Source organism: Muscardinus avellanarius (genome assembly GCF_963383645.1).
Source record: "Muscardinus avellanarius genome assembly, chromosome: 8".
Taxonomy (NCBI): domain Eukaryota; kingdom Metazoa; phylum Chordata; class Mammalia; order Rodentia; family Gliridae; genus Muscardinus; species Muscardinus avellanarius.
In genome coordinates, this window is record NC_137794.1 from 108,471,471 (window position 1) to 108,494,985 (window position 23,515).

The 23,515-nt window shown below is 46.0% G+C and overlaps 2 protein-coding genes across 4 annotated transcripts in view; one reads left to right on the plus strand and one right to left on the minus strand.

The window, feature by feature from the left end:
- Positions 1-23,515, plus strand: part of ARID1B (AT-rich interaction domain 1B) — a 404,291-nt gene that overhangs the window by 301,940 nt on the left and 78,836 nt on the right. For all 3 annotated transcript variants that reach the window (XM_080700338.1, XM_080700340.1, XM_080700339.1), the window contains one exon: positions 12,056-12,145. In XM_080700338.1, the coding sequence (XP_080556464.1) occupies positions 12,056-12,145 (90 nt within the window). The remainder of the gene's footprint in view (positions 1-12,055; positions 12,146-23,515) is intronic.
- On the minus strand, positions 21,967-23,451 carry LOC308266241 (nuclear receptor subfamily 6 group A member 1-like; the record flags this gene model as incomplete). The annotated part of the gene is made up of 1 exon (XM_080700341.1): positions 21,967-23,451. The coding sequence occupies one exon, from the start codon at positions 23,449-23,451 to the stop codon at positions 21,967-21,969; it is 1,485 nt and encodes a 494-aa protein (XP_080556467.1).

The following is a 23,515-nucleotide window of genomic DNA, read 5'->3' on the forward strand; positions in this document are numbered from 1 at the left end:
AGGAATTTAAAAACAGAGTCTTAAAATCAGTTGCTTGAATAGCTTTCCTCCTGTGCCGTGGGGCCATCTTCCTTCCTTTGTGCTTTTACACATCATTTTACAATCCTTCTCCCTCCCTTCTGAAGGAATAATTTTTCTACTGTGACAGAGCATGCTGCTTCTTTCTTAAAAACAAAGCTGGAAGTAGTGTCAATCTAAACTTAGCAGTCTACACCAGACCTTTACACACATAGAACTGCCCGATTCTGGTCCATCACATAGACAGAAATTGTGCCATATACATATTGTATCAAAATTCTGAAACTGCCTAATATCCACATGTTCACTGCTCAGTTTTTAAAAGCCAGTATGTTATTAGTCACTACCTCCATCTTCACAGAAGAGGGGCAGTGGTCCTGGGAGAGTTTTGTCTGCACCCAGTTGCTGTTCCCGCTGCCATGTGGCTGGCACCAGCGCTAGTGGGCAACCACAGTGGGGAGCGCTGCTGGCCGCCTGGACTGGGCTTCAGCAACACAAATAACACTCTCCAGATACTTGCAAATGATAAGTAGGAGAAAAGGTCTGTTTGTGAAAAAGATAAATGTCTAAAGTGTACTTGCTAAATACTTAAGATCTAAAATAAAGGAATTAATAGTGGACAGATGAGGTTACCATTCAGGACATGTCATTCCCTCTCCGTGTCCTCTGTTTTTGTCTTGCCGCCCTCAGGATGGCCCCTGGTGCCAGCCCAGAGAGCTTAGCTCTGCCTGGGTCCCGGCCTGGTGCTGGGGCTGGCCAAACTGGGCTTCACTGTGCACCTGTTAACTCTTGAAAAATCACTTGCTAAAACTCAGGCATAAGCTGGGCATGGTGGTGCACGCTTTGTAATCCCCACGCTTGGGAGGCTGAGACAGGAGGATCGCACAGGTTCAAAGCCATCCTCGGGTACTTAGTGAGGCTCTTGGCAACTTAGTGAGACCCTGTTTCCAAATCATATACATACACACACACACACACACACACACACACACACACACACACACACGTCTGGGAGTATAGCCCGAAGGTAGAAAGCCCCTGGGTTCCACCCCAGTACCACTAAAAAAATAAAGAATAAATAAAACTCAGGCATGTGCCCTGCTGTGGACTGTGATGTCAGAACAAGTTAAGCACGTGCTTGTTAGACCTTTACATCTAAGTAATAAAGCACCTGGAGATTTTACTCAAAGCCTGGATTTTTCTTTTTAAGTTTCTAGAAAAATATAGTGCCTTGGCTTTCTTTTTATTTTACAAGTAGTTTATACAAAGGTTTAAAAGTTTCATCACAAAAATAAGGTCCCATTTTTAGCATAATTATAAAAGTCATGAATTTTTAGAAAATAGCATATGACCTTATGTCAATAAACTGACTTTTTCTATAGCTTAACCTACAGGCGCATGTCGCATACCACCACCTGTGGTTTTATCTGTTGGCTCCAGTTTTATATACTATGTTCTTCCGTCAGCGCCCGGTATTCCCCGACTGTGACGTTTGCCCTCCTCTCACATCTGGGAGAGCATCAGAGAGTCCTGCTGCCCCAACAGGTGGGCACCTTTCTCCTTTTGGCTTGGAAAAGGAGGTCCTTCTGCTGCGGGGCATACCTCTGCTCTTCAGATGCAAAACGATCCCTGGTGCCAGCTTGTGTGTGGCAAGCTCTTACAGACCCCTGTTTATACCTGACTTGTCAAGAAGCAGCGGAATCCAGAAGGAGAAATCCTGACAAGAAAGGATGGAGGCGAGGGAAACTTTTTTATTAAAGGAAGAGAGTGCCTGTACTTTCAAAAGGCCGTCTCCACCGGAGTGCAGAGCCGCTTCGCTGGAAGAAAGAGCAGGCGCTCGGCTAATCTTTCTCCTGGGGGCCCAGGTGGACAAATTGGCAGCCCTGTTCACAGCTTTTTTTTTTCTCCTCCCCTTTGTATCATAAGAACTGCTAATCGGATCCATGCTGCTGCAACTGTGGTTAGTTATTAGCAGAATAAAAGCAGATTTCTTCAAAAGAACGGGTGGGGGAGAGAACTATACAAAATTGCAAGGTTGTTAGAATCTTAAATGCACAGCAGTCGATTTTTTTCCCTTATGCTGAATTATACGATGAATACAAGTCTTTCATCTGTCACTATACCCATTTCTTCAGAAGGCAGCCAAATATTAAGCTTCTCAAACAAAAAAAAGTATCTTAGAGGGAAAATATTGAGGATGAAGAAGAATGGGTAAGAGAGGGGAAATTACACTTTGTTTTTATTAATCTGTCCTGGCGAGGGAAGTAGCCACTGCCGGCTGTCTTTGGTCCCCCTCCCCTGCCTCCTCCCTCCCATCAAAGCAAGGATGAAAGCAGGTGGGTGGGCCCTGCTCGGCATTTTGTGTCTGGTGTTCCGTGTGAGCCAGGTTCAGAAACAGCCACTTTTTAGATAGATGACAGAGTGGGATGGATCAGGATTCCCAGGCAAGCAATATCATGTCTAAGCACTGCTTCCCTCCCCAAGCAGGTTTTTCCAAACCCCCAGGTCATTAGATCCCAGAGCTCTAAAGCCATGCCAAAGGTGCATTTTGATGACGATGCCAGACTTGTGGTATGAGTATCAATGGCTCCGTGCGTCTGTAACCTTCACCAGGGATTCCTCCTGGAGCCTCAGGATCCCAGGATTGAAGTGGCTTCTGCCCCCAGCTCAGCCCAGCCCTACTTGTCTCTTAACATTACCTTTTCACGTCTTCACACCTAAAATTACGTAGGGTAAGTTTGCAACCTTTCCTCAAAGTTTTGTCTTTTATTTATTGGCTTTTTTCCAAAAAAGAATCGTTTTTCGTACATTGCTGGAGCTCTGTGCAGGACGCTGGCCAGGCCCAGCCACACTGTGCTCCGCAGCAGAGGACCAAAGCAGCGGGAACGCCAAGCGTGCCCGTCCAGGGCTGGTCAGCACCCCAACCCCTGGCAGGGCTGAGGTGGGCATGTAAGGAGGCGGGTCCTGGGGCATGTCTTGGAGGCCAGACATATCCATAGTCTCTTTGCCTTTGTCAGCAGGGTGTGACAGTGGACCCCAGCCACCCACCCCATCATCAGGGCCACCACTGCTGCCATGGGCCCCGTCTTTGGAGCCCCGGCAAGCCTTCCCTTCTCTAAGTTGTTCTTGTGAGGCGTTTTGGTCACAGTGATGGGAGAGCCAACTGGAAGGGAGGGAAGAAGGAAACCAAATCAGGCCACAGGAAGACCAGAAGCCATAGTCTCCCCATACCGTAGGGTTCTTAGCAGTAGCCCTGACCCCAAAAAGTACACTTTAGTGCTGTGAATCTGCTGGCTGGTGTTTTCAGACTTGTGTTTATCCTTCACCAAAGCTCTGGGGGCGTTTAACAGTGGATCGGGAAGTCCGTTTCTGCCCTGTTGTCTGGTTTGACTTATCGTACACCTTTTGGTTCCAAAGGTTCTGCGCCGCAGGTTCTCTTACAAAGATTTCTGCCGTAAAGTGAACAGACTGCTAGACTGGCTTCACTGTGACAGGCATTGTGTAATGTTAGTACATGTAGATTCATAAAAAAGATGGTACTGGGGAAATTCTAGTTTGACTCTAGTAGGCCAGATAAAGAGCGATGTAAATATACCAAGTTATAATACATGTATTGCACATGCATGATACAATTGCAAATACCATGTCAAGTGCATTATACAAATGCAAGCACAAATACAATATACAGATACAGGTTATACTGTATTATAATATGTCTTTTTAGTTGAGGGAGAGAAAAAACACACAAACCAAAGCACACAGCATTGTAGAAGGACCCTTGTCGGGCATGGTTCTGAGAGGACTGCAGCGTGTGACGGGTGCGTTCCTCAGCTGGTCAGTCTTGGACCTGTGAGTGAGGTTTACAGAGGCATTCCTAACCCACAGACCACAGTGGGGAGACAGTTAAAGCTTAATCAAGCAGGTGTTTCTTTATTTAGATAAAGGTATATGGGGAAGTGCTGACAAGTTGAGGGAATATGAAACTTCCTCGTTTCCTCCCTATCTCTGGTGTATACACATCAGATAGGACTCTGATTTATCTGTAGTTGTAGAACCGAAATTGACTTTTAAGCCATATTTCATGGAGAGGTTTGTCTTCTAAGACACAGATTGACCATTAAGCCCGAGTCCTGTGTTCTCGTGTGGAGGGCCGAGGTATGGGGAGTACTGCCTTCTGTTTAGCGCTGCTCTAATTGGAGGTAGGATTCGTTAACAGAGAAGAGTTGTGTCGACAACTTGTTCACAGACACTCACGCCCTTCCCCCCATACAGTACCTTCTGTCAAGGATGAGACTCCATTTAAAACACCCTGGGGCACGCACGCACACAGCGAGCCGCGGCAGTCCTGAGGACTGTAAGTCCACCTCCGAGCACTTCAGCTGAGCTGGTAACTGGCCGCCGAGCTGGCCCTGAGTGGATTCTGTAGTTAGATGTCGGCTTTAAAGCATATCAGCGTGATTATCCGTCTGTGTCTTGATTCTGAGAATGAGAGATTTTTGTTTACTTTTTCAAAGCAAATGAAATAGAAGACACTGAGCAGAAAAACACTATATCAAAATAGTTTGTTGACTTTCCAACTTACCTAAGTAAATGCCTAAGACTAGGACATTTGGTGAATTTATGGATTATCAGAAACTCATTTATTGCCCACATCATTAGTCATTATGCAGATCTTTTAGGAAATGGCCATGAAGTCCTCCAGTTTGATATTAAGGTATATAAGATACTAGTGACGTCCACGAATATGGAGCCCACCATGTAGCACAGCAGTGCCACTGTTCAGCAAAATCAGAGTTGTCCTTTATCATGGTAGAAGAAACATCCCTAACCAGTACTCTGCATTGCAGACATTTAGTCCCTGTAAATGTGACCCATGGTAAGGATTCATACTGCTCTTACCGATGGGATTGTCAGAATTTAAGAAATTCTTCTACAGAAGATGTGTAGTGCGTCTGGCAGGTGGAACAGCATTTTCCTCTTCATATTGAGGAGAGTGCTCCATGAGGGTACTTTAGAATAGCCAAGCCAGATCTTTGTTCTGGAGGCAGCAGAATTGAGTCAGAGGACGTGGCAGATAAGCTTTGATGATGGGCCTGATCTACCAGTTAATACTGATATAGTATTAACTGGTATTGAGAACTGATAGGCATAGTCCTTGTTTCTTCATAAAAGCTGACAACACCAGAATCTGTAGTCTAGGGACAAATTTATATACCTTACTTTTCCTACGATTTGGTCTCTTTTACCTCTCTAATTTCATGGAATTTATGAATAAGACCCAAGTCTCTGTTATTAAAACCCTTATGAGCTCTGTACTTAACCACAAGGAAGATCAGCTAACAGAATTGTCTGGGTTTCTGAGGTTTGATGCGCCATTTCACATTGAGTGAGTCAACCTTCTTGTATCACTAGTAGAAGAATATCATTTGAAACATTGCCTTAGATATTGTTTAACTGTTTCAGATATTAAAGGTAACTTTCTCCAGTTTATCTGAGAACTTATAAGGCAAAAAAAAATATGGATCCTGAGTGTCTCTTTGTCTCTGTCCCCTTTTGCCTGAGGTCATTTAAAGTAGGAAAACTTGAAAGGGGATTAGGTTTCTGGCAGCTGTGTTGTCCTCCGGACTCCAGATTTGCTCTCTTGACTGATTAAGCCAGTATCCCACCTTTTATAGTTAACTCTATCACAGCGTCGTTGCCTTTTGGATCTGTGTGAAAGCAAAGAAAACATTTTCTCTATCTGCAATTTTTTTAAAAGATTGGTGCTACTAAGCCTAGTAGAATTATATGGAGATTGCACAGTATTACTTAAAAGGGATAGATGGTTTGTTTGCCATTGGTAGTTCAGAGAGAAAGTTCTTGTTCTTTTTGAGTTTTATACTTGTGTGCTATAGTAACAGAGAAAGGGGAACTAGCCCGGGGAAGTCTCTATAAGGAGTTAGCCTCTATAAGGAGTGAAAATGGAACCTGTCATGCCATGCGTGCCGTTGGCATCCCACACAACGGTGGTAGCGTGTACCCTCACCAGTTGCATCAGATCGATAGTTTTGATTTGCTTGTTTTGGGTTGATCTAAAATGGTTGAAAAATAAAACTGCAATTAATGAATTGTCTCAAACCTTACCTGTGAGGTAAACTTGATTATGTGCTTACAAAAAGTGCTAAGAACCCAGTGTAACCCCCAGATGGGGTTCAGAGAGGACACAAACCAAGTTCTGTTATTGACATTTATTTATATAAGCTTCCTTATAAAATATGGTTGTGTGTATCATACTTTTTTGTCATTGTTTTTATTATTTAATACTCTTTGATGTTTATTGACCTTTCAAGCAAGTTTTCCTGAAGGTTTTCTTCGTGATGTTATCATTTAGAGCAGGGACCAGCAAACTACAGGCTGGGGAACAAGTCCAGCCAATCATAGTTTTGTTTTGTTTTTTTAAATAAAGTTTTATTTTCACTATCCCACTTATATATTGTCTGGCAGCTTTTGAAGCTGTTTCAAGCTGAGTTGAGGTATCAGAGTAGAGAACCTACTGCCTGTGAAGCCTATAGTATTTACTATCTAGCACTTTACAGAAAAGATTTGCCTGGTCTTGATTTAGAATAAGATAAAACTACATGGCCGCTGATAATTAATAGAGATCAAATTAATTATGAGTTTGAACTTGCTCCCTGGAATAAACAGCCATGCACTCCTTCATTCACCGGTGCTTGTTGAGTACTTACTGCGCTTTGGGTTCAGGAGACGAAGTGTGGAGGTAACAAAACAATTCTTTTTCTTCATGGACTTTACACTTTAGTGAGACGAGATGAATAAACATAGGAGTGAGCTGAGAATTGTGAAGTGTGTCATCCTGTGCCCAGCAGTGAGAACATAAAGCCTTGTCTTGCTCTGTAACTTGCACTAAATTGTAATCACTTAGTCACTATACTGATTGTGTTCTAATTTACCAAAAACATAGTTATAAGTCAGTGTTCTACCAGTTCTGTCATCTACTAAAATCCTGGTGTCCTTTTGCTAAGAGTATTTAATTTGAGCCGGGTGTGGTGGTGCACGCTTGTAATCCCAGCACTTAGGATGCTGAGACAGGAGGATCGCAAACGTTTGAAGCCAGCCTCAGCTACTTAGTGAGGCTCTCAACAACTCAGTGAGACCCTGTTTCAAAATAAAGTATAAAATAGGTCTGGGAATAGAAAAGCCCTGGGTTCCAACCCAGTACCACTAAATAAATAAATAAATAGATAAATAAATAAGGTATTTAGTTTGATGATTATCTTCATCCAGTTCTTAAAAGCTTTTTTTGTGTGTATATGGTACTGGGTGCAGATTAAACCCAGGGGTGCTCTACCACTGAGCTATATTTTTATTTTTATTTTTTTATTTTATTTTATTTATTTTTTTTGTGTGTGTGTGGTATTAGGGGTGGAACCCAGAGGCTTTCTACCTCCGGGCTATACTCCCAAACCTATTTTTTTATATTTTATTTGGAAACAGGGTCTCACTAAGTAGCTGAGGCTGGCTTCAAACCTCTGTAATCCTCCTGTCTCAGCCTCCCAAGCGCAGGGATTACAAGCATGCGTCACCACACCTGGCTATTTTTTATTTTTATTTTGAAGCAAGTCACACTAAGTTAGCCTCAAACCTTTAATCCTCCTATCTTAGTCATTACTATCAAAACTTATCCTAATGTAAAGTTGTAAAGAAAATATTAGCAAGCAAAATCCAACAATATAAGAAAGTAATACACTGTAACAAAGTGGCATTTATCCCAAGAAATCAAGTTTGGTTCAATATCAACAGTTCTGTTAATATTATATACCAAGCCGGTGTGGTGGCGCATGCTTGTAATCCCAGCATTCGGGAGGCTGAGACCGGAAGATCGTGGTTCACGGACAGCCTCAGCTACTTATTGAGGCCCTCTGCAACTCAGTGAGACCTGGTTTCAAAATAAAAAATAGGGCAGGGGGTGTAGCTTGGAGGTCGAATGCTCCTGGGTTCCATCTCCAGACCCGCCAAAAAAAAAAATTATATACCAAATAAACCCAATGGGGGAAAATAATCTAACAAACTTCAACACCCAATCATGATTGGGGGGGTGCTCAATGAAATAGCAACTGGGGCTGTTTTTTTAACTTGGTGAAGTGGATATACCCTCGTTTCATTTATATAGTAGAGACACTTGATAGGCATCTCTACTAAGGACAGACGAGACAGGTATAACCACTGTCTCTGTCTTTGTCCAACCATGTACTGGAGGTAGTAGCCAATGCAGGTAGACAAGAGAATCCAAGTAAGGGCAAAAGAAAGACAGAAAACGGGGAGAGAAAGGAGAAGGTGTAGGAGGAACTTTCTCTTAACAGGAGAGGAGGAGGTGAGGGAGGAGGAGAAGGAAGTAAAACTGTCTCTGCTAACAGAAGTAATATGTCTGGAAAAAACAGAAGAGAATTAATGAATCAGTGATAAACAACTCAAACAGCAAAAGAATTGGCTACAGTAACAAAACAGTTAAAAGACAATGGTAGGGATAATGCCATTTAGAAGAGCAATAAGGAAGACGAAATGGTATTAATTTACCATAAAGTGTGTGAAACCTTGATGTACCTGAAAGAGACTAAGAAGACTTGAAAGATAAAAGCGTTTCCTGTATATAGTAAGACAAGTTAATACTAAAGCTCATATAGAAAAACAAACCTGCGGGAACACTCAGAAAACACTGCAGAAGAAACGTAGGAACTGAGGAAGCACTGTTCTTACAAGATGTAAAACATGGTTTGAAACCATTACAATTAAAAATAGTGTGGCGCCGGCACTCCATAGGCACACAGACCACTGGAACAGAAGAGGATTGGGAGTAGAACAGGGAGAATGAAACCAAATGTACGTGAAAGCTCAGTAAGTGACAGGCGTACCATTTCAACTCAATGGGTTACGAATGTAGTTTTTAAGTTTAAAAATGCAGGAATAGAGCCAGGCATGCTGGTGCACTCTTGTAATCCTGGCACTTGGGAGGCTGGAACTGGAGGACTGCACATTCAAAGACAAGCCTCCGCAATTGGTGAGACTCTCGGCAACCTAGCCAGATGCTTTTTCCAAATAAGAGATAAAATTGGTCTGGGGATGTACAGAAGGAGGCCCGGGGGAGGGAGAGAGGCAGAGGCAGACACAGACACCAACCCCAAATAAATGAAGATGAAAGCATGCTTGTACTTAAGGAAGACTAGGTAAGTTCCTCTTCAACAGCAGTATAGGGAAGAGCTTTCTAACTATGACTCAGAGTCCAGAGGCGGTGAAACAGCTGACAAATCTGACTACATTTTTTAAAATTCCATTACAAAAGACACTGTAAATAAATTCTCAAGACAACCGGCAAACTAGGAGAACATGTTCCCAACCAAGGACTAAAAACCCACGTAGAAAACGGCAAGAAGGCATGATGAAACAATTCACAGGAAAGATAAAAATGGCCCTCAACTGTGGGAAGATGGCAAGACTCATTCTAAGAGAAGTACAAATTGAATTTACTGATAGCATGTCTCACATGTGAGACTGGCCCAAAACACAATTTGAAACAGTGCTGCCCCGTTAGGGACATATGGGCATACGGCTCTTCAAACACTCCAGTGGCAATATAAGGTGGCTCAAAGTTTCTGAGGGAATTGGGGAAATGCAAAACCTTTCACCCAGGAACTCCGCTCAGGGGACGTGCTTTAACGTTAGACCTCAAATAATACCCAGGTATGAAACCAAAGACTGGAAACAGCCCAGAGCCCTGTGCACAGAAGACCGTTAACAGTGGTGCTCTCGCCTCCAGGAGTTTGGTGCAGCTATTTTTAATGAGAAATATGTTATAAACAGATAGGAAGCGCTTTCTGGGGCATGTTGTTAGGTGAAAAGGGGAAAGGATACTGCACACCTAGTTTGTGCCACTTTCCACATACAAAGAAGATAGTGTAATAAATACTATGACCAAGCAAATAAGTAAACTGATGTAGATTGTGAGAACTACGTATATGCACAGTAACTCGTGGTCACACATGTATACCCACATCAAAATGCAGTCATATGTCCATGCAAGGGAGTTCACTGAGTCAGCCTGAAAGCACTAGCTCCCCAGTGTCTGCGCCAGCAATGTAGCCGAGCTTGGTCGTGGTACCGCAGTCTCCCGTAAAGGAAACCAGGACTTGTGGAAGTGCTTGATTCCAGGGCTGGGACAGCACAAATACGAGATGCGCCTGGTGGTTCTAAAAGATAAGGAAATGCTCAGTGAAAAGAGCCAGGCTTAGCAACAGCACAGGAACCAACGAAACGAGAAAGGAGCTGCCAATGGCCAAAGCCGAAACAATTTTACCAACAAAATAATTACATTGGATTTTTACCATGACATCATTATAGACACAGGGAAGGTTTGAAAGCAGTACAGTCTGAGTGGCCAGGTTCTACATGGAGTTGGCTTCTTCAGGTAAATACAGGTAGAAAAGGTAATTCCCTTTTAAATAACTACCAGATTTGGAAAGGTTTGACCTCTAAGTCCACGGTGTAGACGGTGTAGACTTGGTGTGCTTGGCTCACAGGGCCCCGACCTCCCGCTCCCTGCGGAGTGTGGACACAGAGGCGTCATGTCACCTGCCATGCTTACACCTGTGCACAGGGGAGGTGAAGCTATTTCCTAGCAGCTACAGCGACTTAGTAGCTATAAAACAGTGGACCAAAAGGGGATGCATGAAAATTAGAAATTTAAAACATTCTGTCCATACCAGTCTTTAGCACCGAAAGATAATATTTCCTCAACAGGATGAACTTAAACCTGATTTTCTTGTTGCCCTGAAGGACATCACTCTTCAGATTCCATCACACACCCTGTAGTGGTTTGGCTGTGGCCATATTGTATGAATCGGGAGCTGGGTGTCTTGTAGCCTTTTTGAGGTTTTTCACCTAATGCAGTGTGTAGGAGAGCGCTGCCTTGGGTGTGAACAGTGTAAGCCACAGCGCCCTGTGTGACCATTGAAGTGCGGTTTGTTTTTACTGTCCTGGGTCGGCGAATCCAGTCTGTCATGCAGAAGTGATCATTATAACGTAGGCACTTTCTGTCTTCCTGCAGCTGATTCCCCAGTGACGCTCCACAAAGTCAGGGGGGGTTGACTGCAGAGGCTTAAGTATCTAAGTGGACTATAGCTTGGGGCTGTGGCCCTGCAGTGGACACACAGCAGCTTTTGTAGATCTGTGGCCACGTTGTTGACCAGTACTGCCCTTGACATTGTTTTGGTCCAGAAGGCTAGATGGTTTTGCCGTGCATCCGATTTGGTGTGAATAGTGTCTTTCTCTGTGATTTATATCCTGTGATTATTACCTATTATCTCTCCATCATACTAAGGAGAGATTAAGGGAGTGAAAGATGTAATTCCTGTCTAAACGAGCTTGTCTGACATTTGGAAAACTAAGCTGAACAACACTGAAGAAATGGACAGTAAATGGATGATATTTGAGTATTAGCAATAAAGATTGAAGGAGATGCAGAATAATCTCTTCTTCCGAATAAGATGTGTCTGCTCATTCGTGATGGGAGATGTCTAAATTTGATTTGAATCTCTGGTTGACTAATTACAAAGATTTTTACTAATCTGCTGATACCAGTCTATGGCCTGGATATGGGTGAGTAACTGCTGGCCGCTCTGCATCCCAGCACGCCTGGGGATGAGTTGAGACTCAAGAGGCTGCATTTGGCTCAACAATCTTGGATTTTTTAAATGTTGAAGTGTGTCAGGCATCAGCTACAGGTTGATTTGTCCATGAGTTTGGGGACCCATTCAATAACTAATTTAAATTTTAGCAAGTCTACCAGCAAGTACTTTTATCATGTTTCCTCTTCATTTTACATAAAAGTAAAAAAAAGATGGAATGCCATTCTCTTATTAGCTCTTTTTCTCCATGGGTGTATGCCTTATATGGCCATAAAAATTAAATGTAGCTGTGTCTTGTTTTGCACGATGACAGTACTAATTCAAAGGTCCCTGTCCCCTTTCCCTCCTGTGTTTTACAGGCAGCCAGATGCCTCCTCAGCCACCTGGGAGCCAGTCGGAATCCAGTTCCCATCCTGCCTTGAGCCAGTCGCCAATGCCACAGGAAAGAGGTGAGTCTCAGCCATACCCTGCAAGCTCTTGTGCTTGAGCCTGTAAGGCCTTTCCCCACCCATGCATGCCCTCATAAGTAGTTCTTTCAGAGTGCTATGTTTCCTTATCAGATAAACAAGAATATACCTGCCACAACAAATATGAAGAGGGGATTCTTTCTTAGCGATCAGGTGACATTTTACAAAGGGGCAGTTCAAGGTGTGCAGTTCAAGGTGTGAAGCATTCCATGTCCACATGGTGCCATGAAGTGTGTCTGTGCGTGGCTGCAGCGGAGTTTGGTCTAGCTTTGCACAGAGAGCTACAAAATGGTGCCATATGGGCCTCGGCCCTGATCCCTAATGAGTTCAAAAGTCGGAGGGAGGGAGGCAGTGCGTTTGTGTGTGCTGATCTGACCAATCATTTATTGCCTGATATTTAATAGTAAGATTTTTAAGTGTATAAAAAGACCCTGTTGTATAAAATTGTGAGATTTCACCAGGCATGGTGGCGCACACTTGTAATCCCACCATTCAGGAGGCGGAGACTGGAGGATCACGGTTCGCAGGCCCCCTCAGCTACTTAGCGAGGCCCTTCACTAAAGAGTGAGACCCTGTTTCAAAAATAAAAAAAGACTAAAAACTAGAGCTCGGGATGTAGCTTGGAGATACAGTGCCCCTGGGTTCCATCCTGGTACTGGGGAAAAAAAAAAAAAAAAAACAATGAAATAAAATTGTGAGATTTCCCAGTTGGAGCAGACCTGAAAGGCCACATTGTCCAGTTACCTCGGGGACAGAGATGAAGAGGCAGGAGAGGAGGCAAGGCGTTCCCGAGGCCTTGGAGGGGCTGCCGCCCCACAGCTGCAAAGCCCTGCCCTTCTCTCCAGGCTTGTCACCTGGTGGAGCGTTTGCAGGCCCCGCCTGGGTGAGACCCAGGCCTTCACCTGGCCACCTCGTCCTTCTCCCCTTCAGTGGCGAAGCTCCTCTGGTGTCGGTGGTGGTTAAAATCCACGTTGGTGTAGACATATTGGTATAAAACTCACACTGCTATACCGTCTGTGTCCTGCAGCCTGTGGGCCAGCATATTGACCTGCCTCCCTGTGCCAGGAAGATGCTGCCCTGCTCCACATACTGAAGGCTAGAAGCTGCCTTGGGAGGTGATGATTAAGGGCTCTGACCCCTAATGTTCATGATGATTTCTGTAAGAGTTGTAGAGATGACGACTTGCTGCTAGTTAGAATTATGAGGTGTAAGTTATTTTATGTCAAAAATGCCCTCCGCAGCATGCAGTGCTGCCAAAAAGGTGGATTAGTTTTATCTTATACATTATTTGGGTTGAAATGAATGTTTAGTAGGGGTAGAGTGAATTTTTAATTTTTAATGCCTTTATTTATTAGCTTTTTTATTGTAATTTAAAGTATAGTTAACACTTTAATGCCATTATCAAGATAGTTCTCGGTGTTTTAATCATGGACTTGTTAGTGGTTTTCCTGTTTTAGGATGCCTGAGAATCACTTGCAGGACCTCTTCAGCCTGCTCGCTGGCCACCCCAGGTTTCTGGTAGACGTTGGGGTTGCTGGTGTGAGTGTCTGAGGAGCCCACCTGGGGAGCTGCTGCCCGCCCGCTCTCCAGCCGCTCTGTGGTGTGAACTGCGCCTGGCGCTCTCTGTGTGCCTCCTCGTGAGCTGCCCTGCTGCGCTCTCACCGTGTCCTCTCTTGAAGTTGCTCCCTCGTCTGTGTAGCACCTCCTGGAGCTCCAGGCATCTTGAGGGCCATGCAGGAGTCCACGGGGAGAGGGGCTGGCACCCCTCTCTGTGTCTGCCACGGGCTGCAGTACTGGGTCAGGGAGGTGGAGGGAAGGAGACCTCTGCTCTGAGCCTGCGCAGCCCACGCCCAGGACCCGGCCAGAGATGTCTGCCAAGGTTCCAACCCCCGCCTGGCCTGTAGTAGCAGCCACACTGGCACAGTGTGCTGACGCCGTCGGGCCCCGGTGCAGCTCCCCTTGTTTGGAAGCAATGTCAGCCTTAGCATAGTACCACGGAGGCCAGAGGGAAGCCCTGTCAGCAGCTCCCAGCCCTTCCAAGGCCTAGAGCAAATGGGAAGGAGCACAGTGAAAAATCCCAGTTCAGTTCATCTTTAACTCACTTTCAAGCAAAATCTAGACATTTCCACTAATGGAACTGCAAAGAAATTGCCATGGTTCTTAGTATTTTCTTCTGATTGCCTAAGATGCTAAATCTGCGTTGATGTTGATGAACGTTTTCTCAATCCTCCTCTGAAAGGCCGTGCTAGATACATTCTCTACATTGTTTTTGTGTGTGTGCTTTTTATTGGTTAGACAACTCCCTAAAAAGCAAAATTTTATTTACAATTACTATTATGTTAAATGATGGGTTGACATACATGAGTTAACATTCCTCTAAAGTTGAGTATCAAGGATCAAAAAAATGATTTTATTATTTGCTGAAATTTAGGAAAAGATGTTAGGTTTGTTTTGCCATTGTTTGGTGTGTGCCAATTTCACACACAGTGCAAAGCAGATGTAAGAGAACCCTTCTGGAAAATTCCCCCTTTGACTCCCATGTATTGAAAAGTAATTTAGCCTCGTTTATATCCTTAAAATTGGTATCGCTCTCCCTCTCATTTAGGGAAGTTATAAAAGAAGCAGATATGAAAAGGACAGGTTATCATCTGTTTTCAAAAATATACTTCTCAGAAACCATGGGCTTTGGTAAATCTGCAAGGATGATAGTTTCTCTGCCACTGAGGGCTAAGATGTCGAGCTAACAGTCCTTTTGCATTTATTTTATTTTAATAATTCAGATAGAGGTGTGATAGGGAGATCCCACAGTGTGTCCATTTTCTTGAATGTTTGCTCAGGAGATACATTTTCTTCCATGGCAAAAACTTAGAAACACTTCCCCACACGCGGGGTGGCCCACTTCTGTATGGAGGCCCAGTCCTTAGTCCTGCCCGAAGGCCTCCTAGTGCGGACATGTCAGTGTCAAGGCTACCACCTGAAGCCATGTCTTTCTGGGCGTAAGGATGAGCCCTTGCTCCGCCACCATTCCCCCTGCTTGGTTCTTCTGGGAGCAGCTTAGGTCAATACACGAGATACTCTGTTTACGAGTTTTACACACCTTGGGCTGTCCCGGGCTGGGGCCCCTGGCCCTGCAGTACCCGCCCAGCCCATCTCTGGTTCAGTACCCTTTCCCATGGTGGTTCTCATGAGGTCTTGTCAAGAACATCAGTCACAAATCCATTCCCTCATGTTGGGCATAGGTGAACATAATTATCAATTTCCATAGCTGTATGTTTTCCATCTGTGAATCTATTTGTGTGAGTGAGTTTGGTTATGGCTCTAGAGGTTCCAGAAAGGAGAGAAATGCTCAAGATGTTTATTGGCCTCCTTGTTCTCTGACGCAGTGCTGGCTCCTCTTCACCTTCACACATCTTCCGATACGAACTTGATTTGGTGTTCTGCTGCGCGAGCTTCTTACCAACGAATAGAGAAAATTAGTTCAAGTGCTTTGGTCTTTACTTCAATACTGATGTAAATTTAAGAGGAGAAAAAGGTCAAAACTTTAGCTTGACATTCTGTAGTAACACGTTTGCTATTTTTTAAACCAAATCATCTCTCTTTAGACCTCCTATAACAACATGCTGAACTGCTACTAAATCACTTCAGCAAAAAAAAATGAAGCGTAATATAAATATGACTGCCTAAGCATTGAGGTATAGTAGCTATAACAAGAAAATTGTAGCTAACAAGCTTGGTCTTATCCTTGTTTCTTCATCTTTAACATGTATATCTTAAAATTCAAAAAGAGCAGTGTGAAATGGCTTACTAATGTGTTGCTCTGTTTTTCAAGAGGGCTTGGAGGGAATGTAGAGCAGTCATCTGAGTAGATAAATAAGTATAATAATTATTAACATTAAAGCGATCACATTTTTAACCCCTATAACGCGTTAAGCTTAATGAAACTAGCAAATGCCCTTCTGGTTTATTGGATTAGCAATTAGGTGAAAACATTGAAAGAAGGCTTATTTATTTGGACAGATGTAGAGAGGTCAGAATTAATTTTTCGAAAACCTTTTAATTGAATTCCCTTTTAATTTTCACAGTGGTGTCTAGTTAAATATTCATGCTAATGCTGGTGGCTTTCTAAAGGTCTGAACTAGATCTAGATTCTCAAAATCAACACAGGTTGTTTAACCCTTTTCATCTAGCATGCCAGCAGGGACTTCCTGAGCGTAATCCCATAGTATTTGAATAATTAGAAGGTAGTAATGAGTATTTAATTAGTCCTTGAGATATGCTGTAACAGAACCCCTAAGAACTTTTGCTTTCGGACACGGATCGCGTGCAGAATTGATGCTACTGCGGGACTGTGATGTGCTAGAAAATGTATTCCATGGCCGGAGGCAGCTCTTCGGCACTGTTCTGTGACCGCTGGATCTGTGCAGAAGGCATCCTGGGTGAAGCTGCCCAGAATCGTTGAATAGCTGCCTCCGACCTTCATTTTTTCCCTTTTACCAACCTACTCAAGGACCTTATTTTGCTCTGTTCTGTTTAGCCTGGCACTAAATGAATTTCACAGTGCACAGGCCCAGTGGGGAATTCGCTTTTTGCTTTTTCAGCGATACTGCAGTTAGGACCACTGGACCAGTCCTCTTTTCCCCTTCTAGTTGTAGGACTCTACAAACAGATAACAAAATTTTACATTTTTTTAAAATTCTGGCATTCTCTCCAGCCAAACATAGGGTTCTTGATGGCTCACCTTCCAAATGTGATCTTCACTGAATGGTATTTATCAGTAGCTACATTTTTACAAATATAAATAGAACCATTACCCAGCAAAAGTATCTAGCAGACGCGGTGTGATCAGGCATTTAGATGTTCTTTTGTATGCTGTCAAAAAAAAAGGTGAATAAGATTTTAATACCTTAATACTTTTTTTTTTTTTTTTTTTTTTTTTTTTTTGCAGAAGGATTCACATTTATTGGTTCAAATACAGTACCTAACACTTGCTAAACATGCACTTCACACTAATTGGTCACATTCCACAGGTAGTCAATTCACATACAGGGCCCACCCTTGCCAGCAGCAAGCGTGGGAGGTAGCAGAGGGCCCGAGCAACCCGCGGAGCTGCCGGTGGTCACGCAGCCACGCAGGGCTGACGGAGCCACGCTGGCCGGCAGCCCTGGCCGGCCCTTTGGGAACAAGGGCTCAGAGACATCCATGTACTCGATCCCTACAGGACTGTGGGTGGACGCGGCCCTGGCACAGGCGGCCCAGGGTGGCCATCGAGCTCCTGTGGCATGCCTGTGGCAGGGGTGCGCCCAATGCCTGGGCACACGGGAGGGGCTGGAGGCTCTTCACGGTGGCGTGTCCCTAGCGGGACAGGTGGGAAGGACTCCCCAGGCGCAGCCCAGACATCACAACATGGCCACAAGCCCTATCGCAGGCTTGGGATGGCAGCGCAGACAAAAACACCAGTACCCCAGGGCAGGCCAGCTTCTTTCCCGACAGAAACATGTAAACAGTGCGGGAGCTGCAGTACTCTTTTCCCACAGGACTCCTCAGAGAGGAATCGGCCAGGATGTCACTCAAAGAGGTAGTTTTTTTCTTTTTTTTTTTCTCATGGAAATTTGAGTCAACAACATTATCACCTATTATAAGACATTTCAGCAAAGAAAGCAATGGTCATTAAAGGATAAAGGGGATCCTTTGGCTGGCAGGGCTGGCTCCAGGACGTGGAAGACCAGTCTGCACCAGGATCGCAACATCTTTCCTGGGCTTGAGGCTCTTCTGGCCTTCCTCCCAGCTACAGTCGGTTCCTGAGCAAGCCATGGCCCCTGTAGGGTAGCACGCCCAGCAGAGGGGGGCCAGGTGGTGACTGGACCAGACACGGGTGCCAGGCTGGCGGAAGCAGAGCCACCATGGCCCACGTGGCAGGACAGTCAGAAGTCTTCCAAGCATCAAAGTAACCCAGGCTTGGCTCAACAGTCCAGTTCTGGCCCCCAAGCCCAAAAGAAAGATGTTGCTTGTGGCAGCCAAGAGAAGGGTTTCCGAGGGCCCTGTAATTAAATACACATCCCTGAGCTGTGGCCCTAGAAACCCGTGGCTCAAGGCTAACCCGTTTCCAGCACCTGGTAGGATGATTGCCGTTTCTCATCCTGAGACACAGATAAACATCATTTCACGGACACTGGACATAGATGCTTCCAGGCGAGGAAAGAGGGAGGATGATGAGCAGTGGACGCAGCGGGGAATGTGGGGTGCTCTTGTGGACCAAGGCAGGGGAGTAAGAACAGTGTTTTTTTTTTTTTTTTTAGGATTTTTGTTTTTGTTTTTTTTTTTTAATGTTAAAAATCAATAAAGAGAAATTCAAAGTTAATAAAAGAGCTGATTTGAAAGGATGAATTTCTTAAAACAATTGACAAAGGAAAAAATATAAAAACCAGGGGCCCAAAGCTGAAGACTTGGAGCTGCTGCTCAACTCATGCCCCTGCTGGGAGGCGAGGGTCCTAGATGCTGGCCAGCCTTGGTCGTGGCTGAGACGTGGCCCATCCGGGTCTGTCTCTGCCCCATTCCCCGGGGAATCAGGAACAACAATTGTGGGCAGCAGAGCAAGGCTGCTAGTCGAGAGGGCCAGGCTCTGAAGACTTGGTGACACTGCTAGGTACTCGCTTCCCTACGAGCAGGGGCAGGTCAGAAGCAGGTGTGGGGCAGCTGCCTCCAGTGACAGCAGGGAGACCCTGGGGGTCCCGGTCCCTACTGTGGCCTGCAACCAGGACGGGAGCTCCCTGCCTTCTCCCTTCTACTCCTGGAGGCCTGCCCACCTCACCTGAGGGCTGGGCCCAGGTGGCTACCTCTGAGCCAGGGGGAGTGCTGTGAGGCAGTTCTGGGGGATCTCTCCAGACTAAGGCAAGACCACTACACCTTTCAGAGGACTCTCAAAGTGTACGAGGGGAGCCAGAGAGCACGAGCATCAGATGAGGCTCCAAGAGTCCAAGCTTTGTCTCGGGTCAAGAAAACGTTCAACAGTTTCGGAAGGGAAAGCCTGCAGGTGTCAACACTGTGCAGGGAGGCAGGAGTCTCCTCTTTCACACAGCTTTCCAGATCACATCTTTATGGTGAAAAATTTCTCACTCAAAGTGAGTGCTTTTGGTGGTTGGGATCAGAGAGAAGACAGAAGAGAGAAGAATTAGAGATAACATGCACAACTTTTTTCTTCTTCCACTAGCAAAAAGCCTGCCTGTTAACCAAACATTATGGGAAGAAAGGCACAAAAAACAAAACAACAACAACAAAAAAAAAACAAAAACAAAAAAAACCCTCCCCCTCCAACCTTTCTCTGTGTCCTTCAAACCAAATTCACAAATGCATCTAGTGGCTGACCTAATGTCTCCACGCAGCTAGCTACACTCCTACCTTCTCCTCATAATACCTGAGTCTGCAATGCAACACATTCACTTTACCCTGTTTAAAAGAAGCCCATGTCATAAAAGGACTGGGTGCAGAAGACATTAAAGGCGGTCCACAGGTCAGGCTCCGGCTCGGAACACACAGCCACTTGGCTCAGAGATTCTGCAGGGCTCTCGGCAATGAATGGGCTCTTTGTTCTGTGGAATCTGCTGCAAACATTTGTAAAAATGCATTTATACAATGGCAACTTGCAGAACCTTTCCCCCACTCCACAAATTAACAACTTGCTCTGTTTAATACTACAGTATTAGAGAGATATATTCTTGCCTCATCAAAGAGCAATTTCCTTTGACACCCAATGCAATGGGAAAATGCTTAATTTAAACAGCAATTTCAAAAAAATAATGTGACAGGTGGAGGTCTAAGCAAAGAAAGATGCTGCACACAGGAGCCGTCTTAGAGGAGAGGTCTCTGCTATGTGTCTCCTCCCCTCTCTTGAGGAAAACAGCCTGGAATCTGACCTGTAGCCCAAGAATGTGATCTAGATGGTTAAATAAAAAATTCAGGGGAACAAGAAAATACTGTGAACTTACAAATAAACAGACAGACACACATACACAAATCTTCCCACTGATAGATGAAAGAACATACTAGTTGGAGCTTTTCCTGAGGAACATGTCTCTTTCTCAAAGCAGTTGGGGAAATGGCATTGAGGAGTACTGCTCTGAATTTTCCATCTATCAAGGGACAAAAGCATCATTTCGCTGGTACCCGTAACATCTCACCAGAAGGAAATAAGTCACAATCAGAAAGACTACCCAATATGCACAAGATACAGTGGCCCCCTGGGTAGGTTTGCCAGGCTGAGCTGGGGGAGAGCAAACAGCCTTTGATCAAGCAGGCAGAAGAGGTGCTGGGGGCCCCTCTAGCCCACCTGAGGATGCATCTAGCTAAGTGGTCCGGTCTGGGGAACCGGCTGTGGGAAATGCCTGAGCATGGACAGGGGCAATGCTGCTTTAAGGCAGAGAAGGGAAAAGTACCTGAAGGAGCTCCAAGACAGACCTGGTGCCGCCCGGGCCAAAGTCAAGAGCGGCAAGAGTAAGTCCCGGGACTATGTGGGCAGGTAGTGGTAGTGAAGGGACAAGGGGTCCACAGGCCACATCTGCATTGGCAGCAGCCAGGCCTTAGAAACATGAGGTAGTTTAAAGTTCCCCTCCCCGTCCAGGTGTGCCTGGCACCAGCCCTCCAGGCCTGGCCAGCCAGGCCACGGAAGGGGTAAGCGGGGCTAACTCTGAGCCTCGGGCGTTCTGTCTTGGCCTCCTCTGGGTGAGGTTAGGAGAAGTTGGAACAGAATTTAGGACCATAGTTTCTGTTGGGCAGGTGGGCACATGGTTCTCTCCACTGTTTAAAATGGAGACTGCACTGTTTGGGTTCAGTTCTGGGGCTAAGTCGGGGTGAGGAGAAGGGATTCAAAGGGAGCTGCATATTCTTTCAGTTGCCTGGCCTCTGTCCCACCACCCTTTGGAGGAAACGAGCGAAAGGAGAACATATGGGTAGTGGCTCCAGGACTGCGAATGTGGCACTGTGCTCCATCACTTTTCAAAAAGCTGAAAGGAAGTCAAATTGATAAGGGAGGAAGGCTGGATCCAAGGAAGGCAGGCCTTAGTAGATCCAGGGAGGGGCTGGTGGCAAGTCGTGCAGAATGAGCGCCAGAGCACCAGGGCTGGGCCTCCCTGAGAAGCTGAGCGGCGGCAGGGCGTGAGAGTGGGAGCCCTGCGCCCTCAGGACGGCCGGGCGGGAGGACACGCGCTCGCGATCTGGCCACTGTGCCCACAGTCCAAAAAAAGGCCGGCCCAGTCCTCACCTCCTCTTCCGAACGTCTCCCCACCTCACTTAGTAAATCCCCAAGTACCGCTTCACCCCTTGGTGTGCTCTTTTACCTGACAAGTCTCGTGGCTAGAAAAGGCAGTTTGATCTCTGACAGACACGTGCACATGCCTGCTGAGAAAGTGTGGAAACACCAGGGATGGTCACATCCCCGTTCCCATTGAGGTAGTCATCTTCGTCAACATTATGGAAACAGTCATCTCAGCCCATCCGCCCTCTCCCTCGAAATACAAAAGCACTATCTCTAGACAATGACAACACCGGAACATTAACATCTTCACATTCTGTAAACTGCGAGGAAATGCATCTGCTGCATTCACACAAAGGCTTGTGCATCATGTTGAAGGCCATACATTCAACTCTGTCGTGAAATAAATATATAGAAAATGAGGCTAAAACAGACGAACAAACAAAAACTCTCTGGCTACGGAGGCAACTGTTCCACGGTCGCCATCTTGGTCTCTTGGGCTCACTCCTCCGGAGCCGTCCTGCCCACCCAAGGTGTGGAGGCTGGTGCGGGGAACAGCTCATTCCTTGACCACACTTGTCTTGCAGGAATGTAGCACGACCTTAAAGAGGAGAGGCAGCTGCTCCAGGGGCACGTTGACCATCTTTCCTGCAATGTATCGAATCTCAGGCAAGCACATCATGAGATCAGGAAAGCGGTTTGGCTGATGTGTGTACTTATATTCAGTGAAATCCTGGCAAATGTACCAGTATCTCTTATTCAACTGTTCCAGCTGTGAGGCACTGGTCAGACCTCTGATGTCTTGATTGAGGAAGTTAATTGCTTTCATGCATGCATACTCCTCATTGCTGACCTTCAGCTGGTGGAACTTGTGATACAGGTAGATGAGCCGCTCGATCACCTCCATCCCTTCATCACTAAATCTATGCAGCTCTTCGTCAGAAGGCGAGTATTTGGCAGTCACATCAGCCAGCTCCCCAAAGATCTGCTTGCTGTAAACGGTGAGGGATGACAGCAGAATTAGCTCCTGCCACGTGGAGCTCAAGAGGCACGTGTAATCCTTGATTGAGAGCTCGCAGAAGAAAGGCAGCTTCTTGATCCAGGCAATTTGCCTAAAGAGCAGCTCATCGGCCAGGCGGCAAAGCAGGGCAAACAGCTCTGCCTGAGTCACCGCGTATCCGTCTTCGATCAACATGGGCGTGCCCAGTGGCTCCAGGTCCTCGGCTGACATCAGCTGGTGAATCAGACTGTACGACTGGGGGTCCAGGCTGCGGGCTTGTGGAGGCAGAAGTGGCGAGTGGCCAGAGTAGCTAAAAAGGTGCGGTATGTACTGATAATGCGGAGGCACAGACATGCCCATGTACTGCTCCCTGAATGTCACGAATCCATTTAGTTCCACAGACCTGGAGGACAGTGTGGAGCCTGGTGAGGGCTGGTTGCTCTCTGAAGCCCTGTTCCCGGGGGAACTGTGGTCGCTGTCACCATGGTTGCTCCAATGGTTGGCCTCTTCCTCAAACTCTTGCCCAGACATGATTCTTTCGATCTCTTCTTCTGATATCTGGACTGGCCCAATGCTCTTATTCCGACCTCCAGGCATGCCATCTTCCCTGATAGCCTTCCGGTTCATCCCCATCTGCAGGCATTTGAGCAGGCGGCAGTACTGGCACCGGTTCCTCTGCTTCCGAGACATGACACAGTTCTTGTCACGGCTGCACCGGTACACCCGCTTGTTGCAAATGCTCCGCTTGAAAAACCCTTTGCAGCCCTCACAGGAGATGATCCCATAGTGCAAGCCTGTGGCGCCGTCACCGCAAATGAGACAGGTTCTTTGTTCAGACCGATCATCTGGAACAGAAACAGCTGTGTGGCCTTGGCCAAGCGTTAAACTTTCAGTTTCCTCATTAGTGCCTGGATCAAGCTCTGTCAACTCATCCTGACAGAAACCGTTGCGCGGCGGCGGAGGGAGCGCGGCGGGCGGCTCCAGGAACCCCGCCGAGCCCCCGCCGCCTCCCCCTCCGCTGGGCGGCCGCTCGTCCCGCTCCATGCGGCGGTGCTCAGGACCCGCGCCGGCTTCGCTGCTCCGCCATGACCCGCGCCCTCGTCGGCGT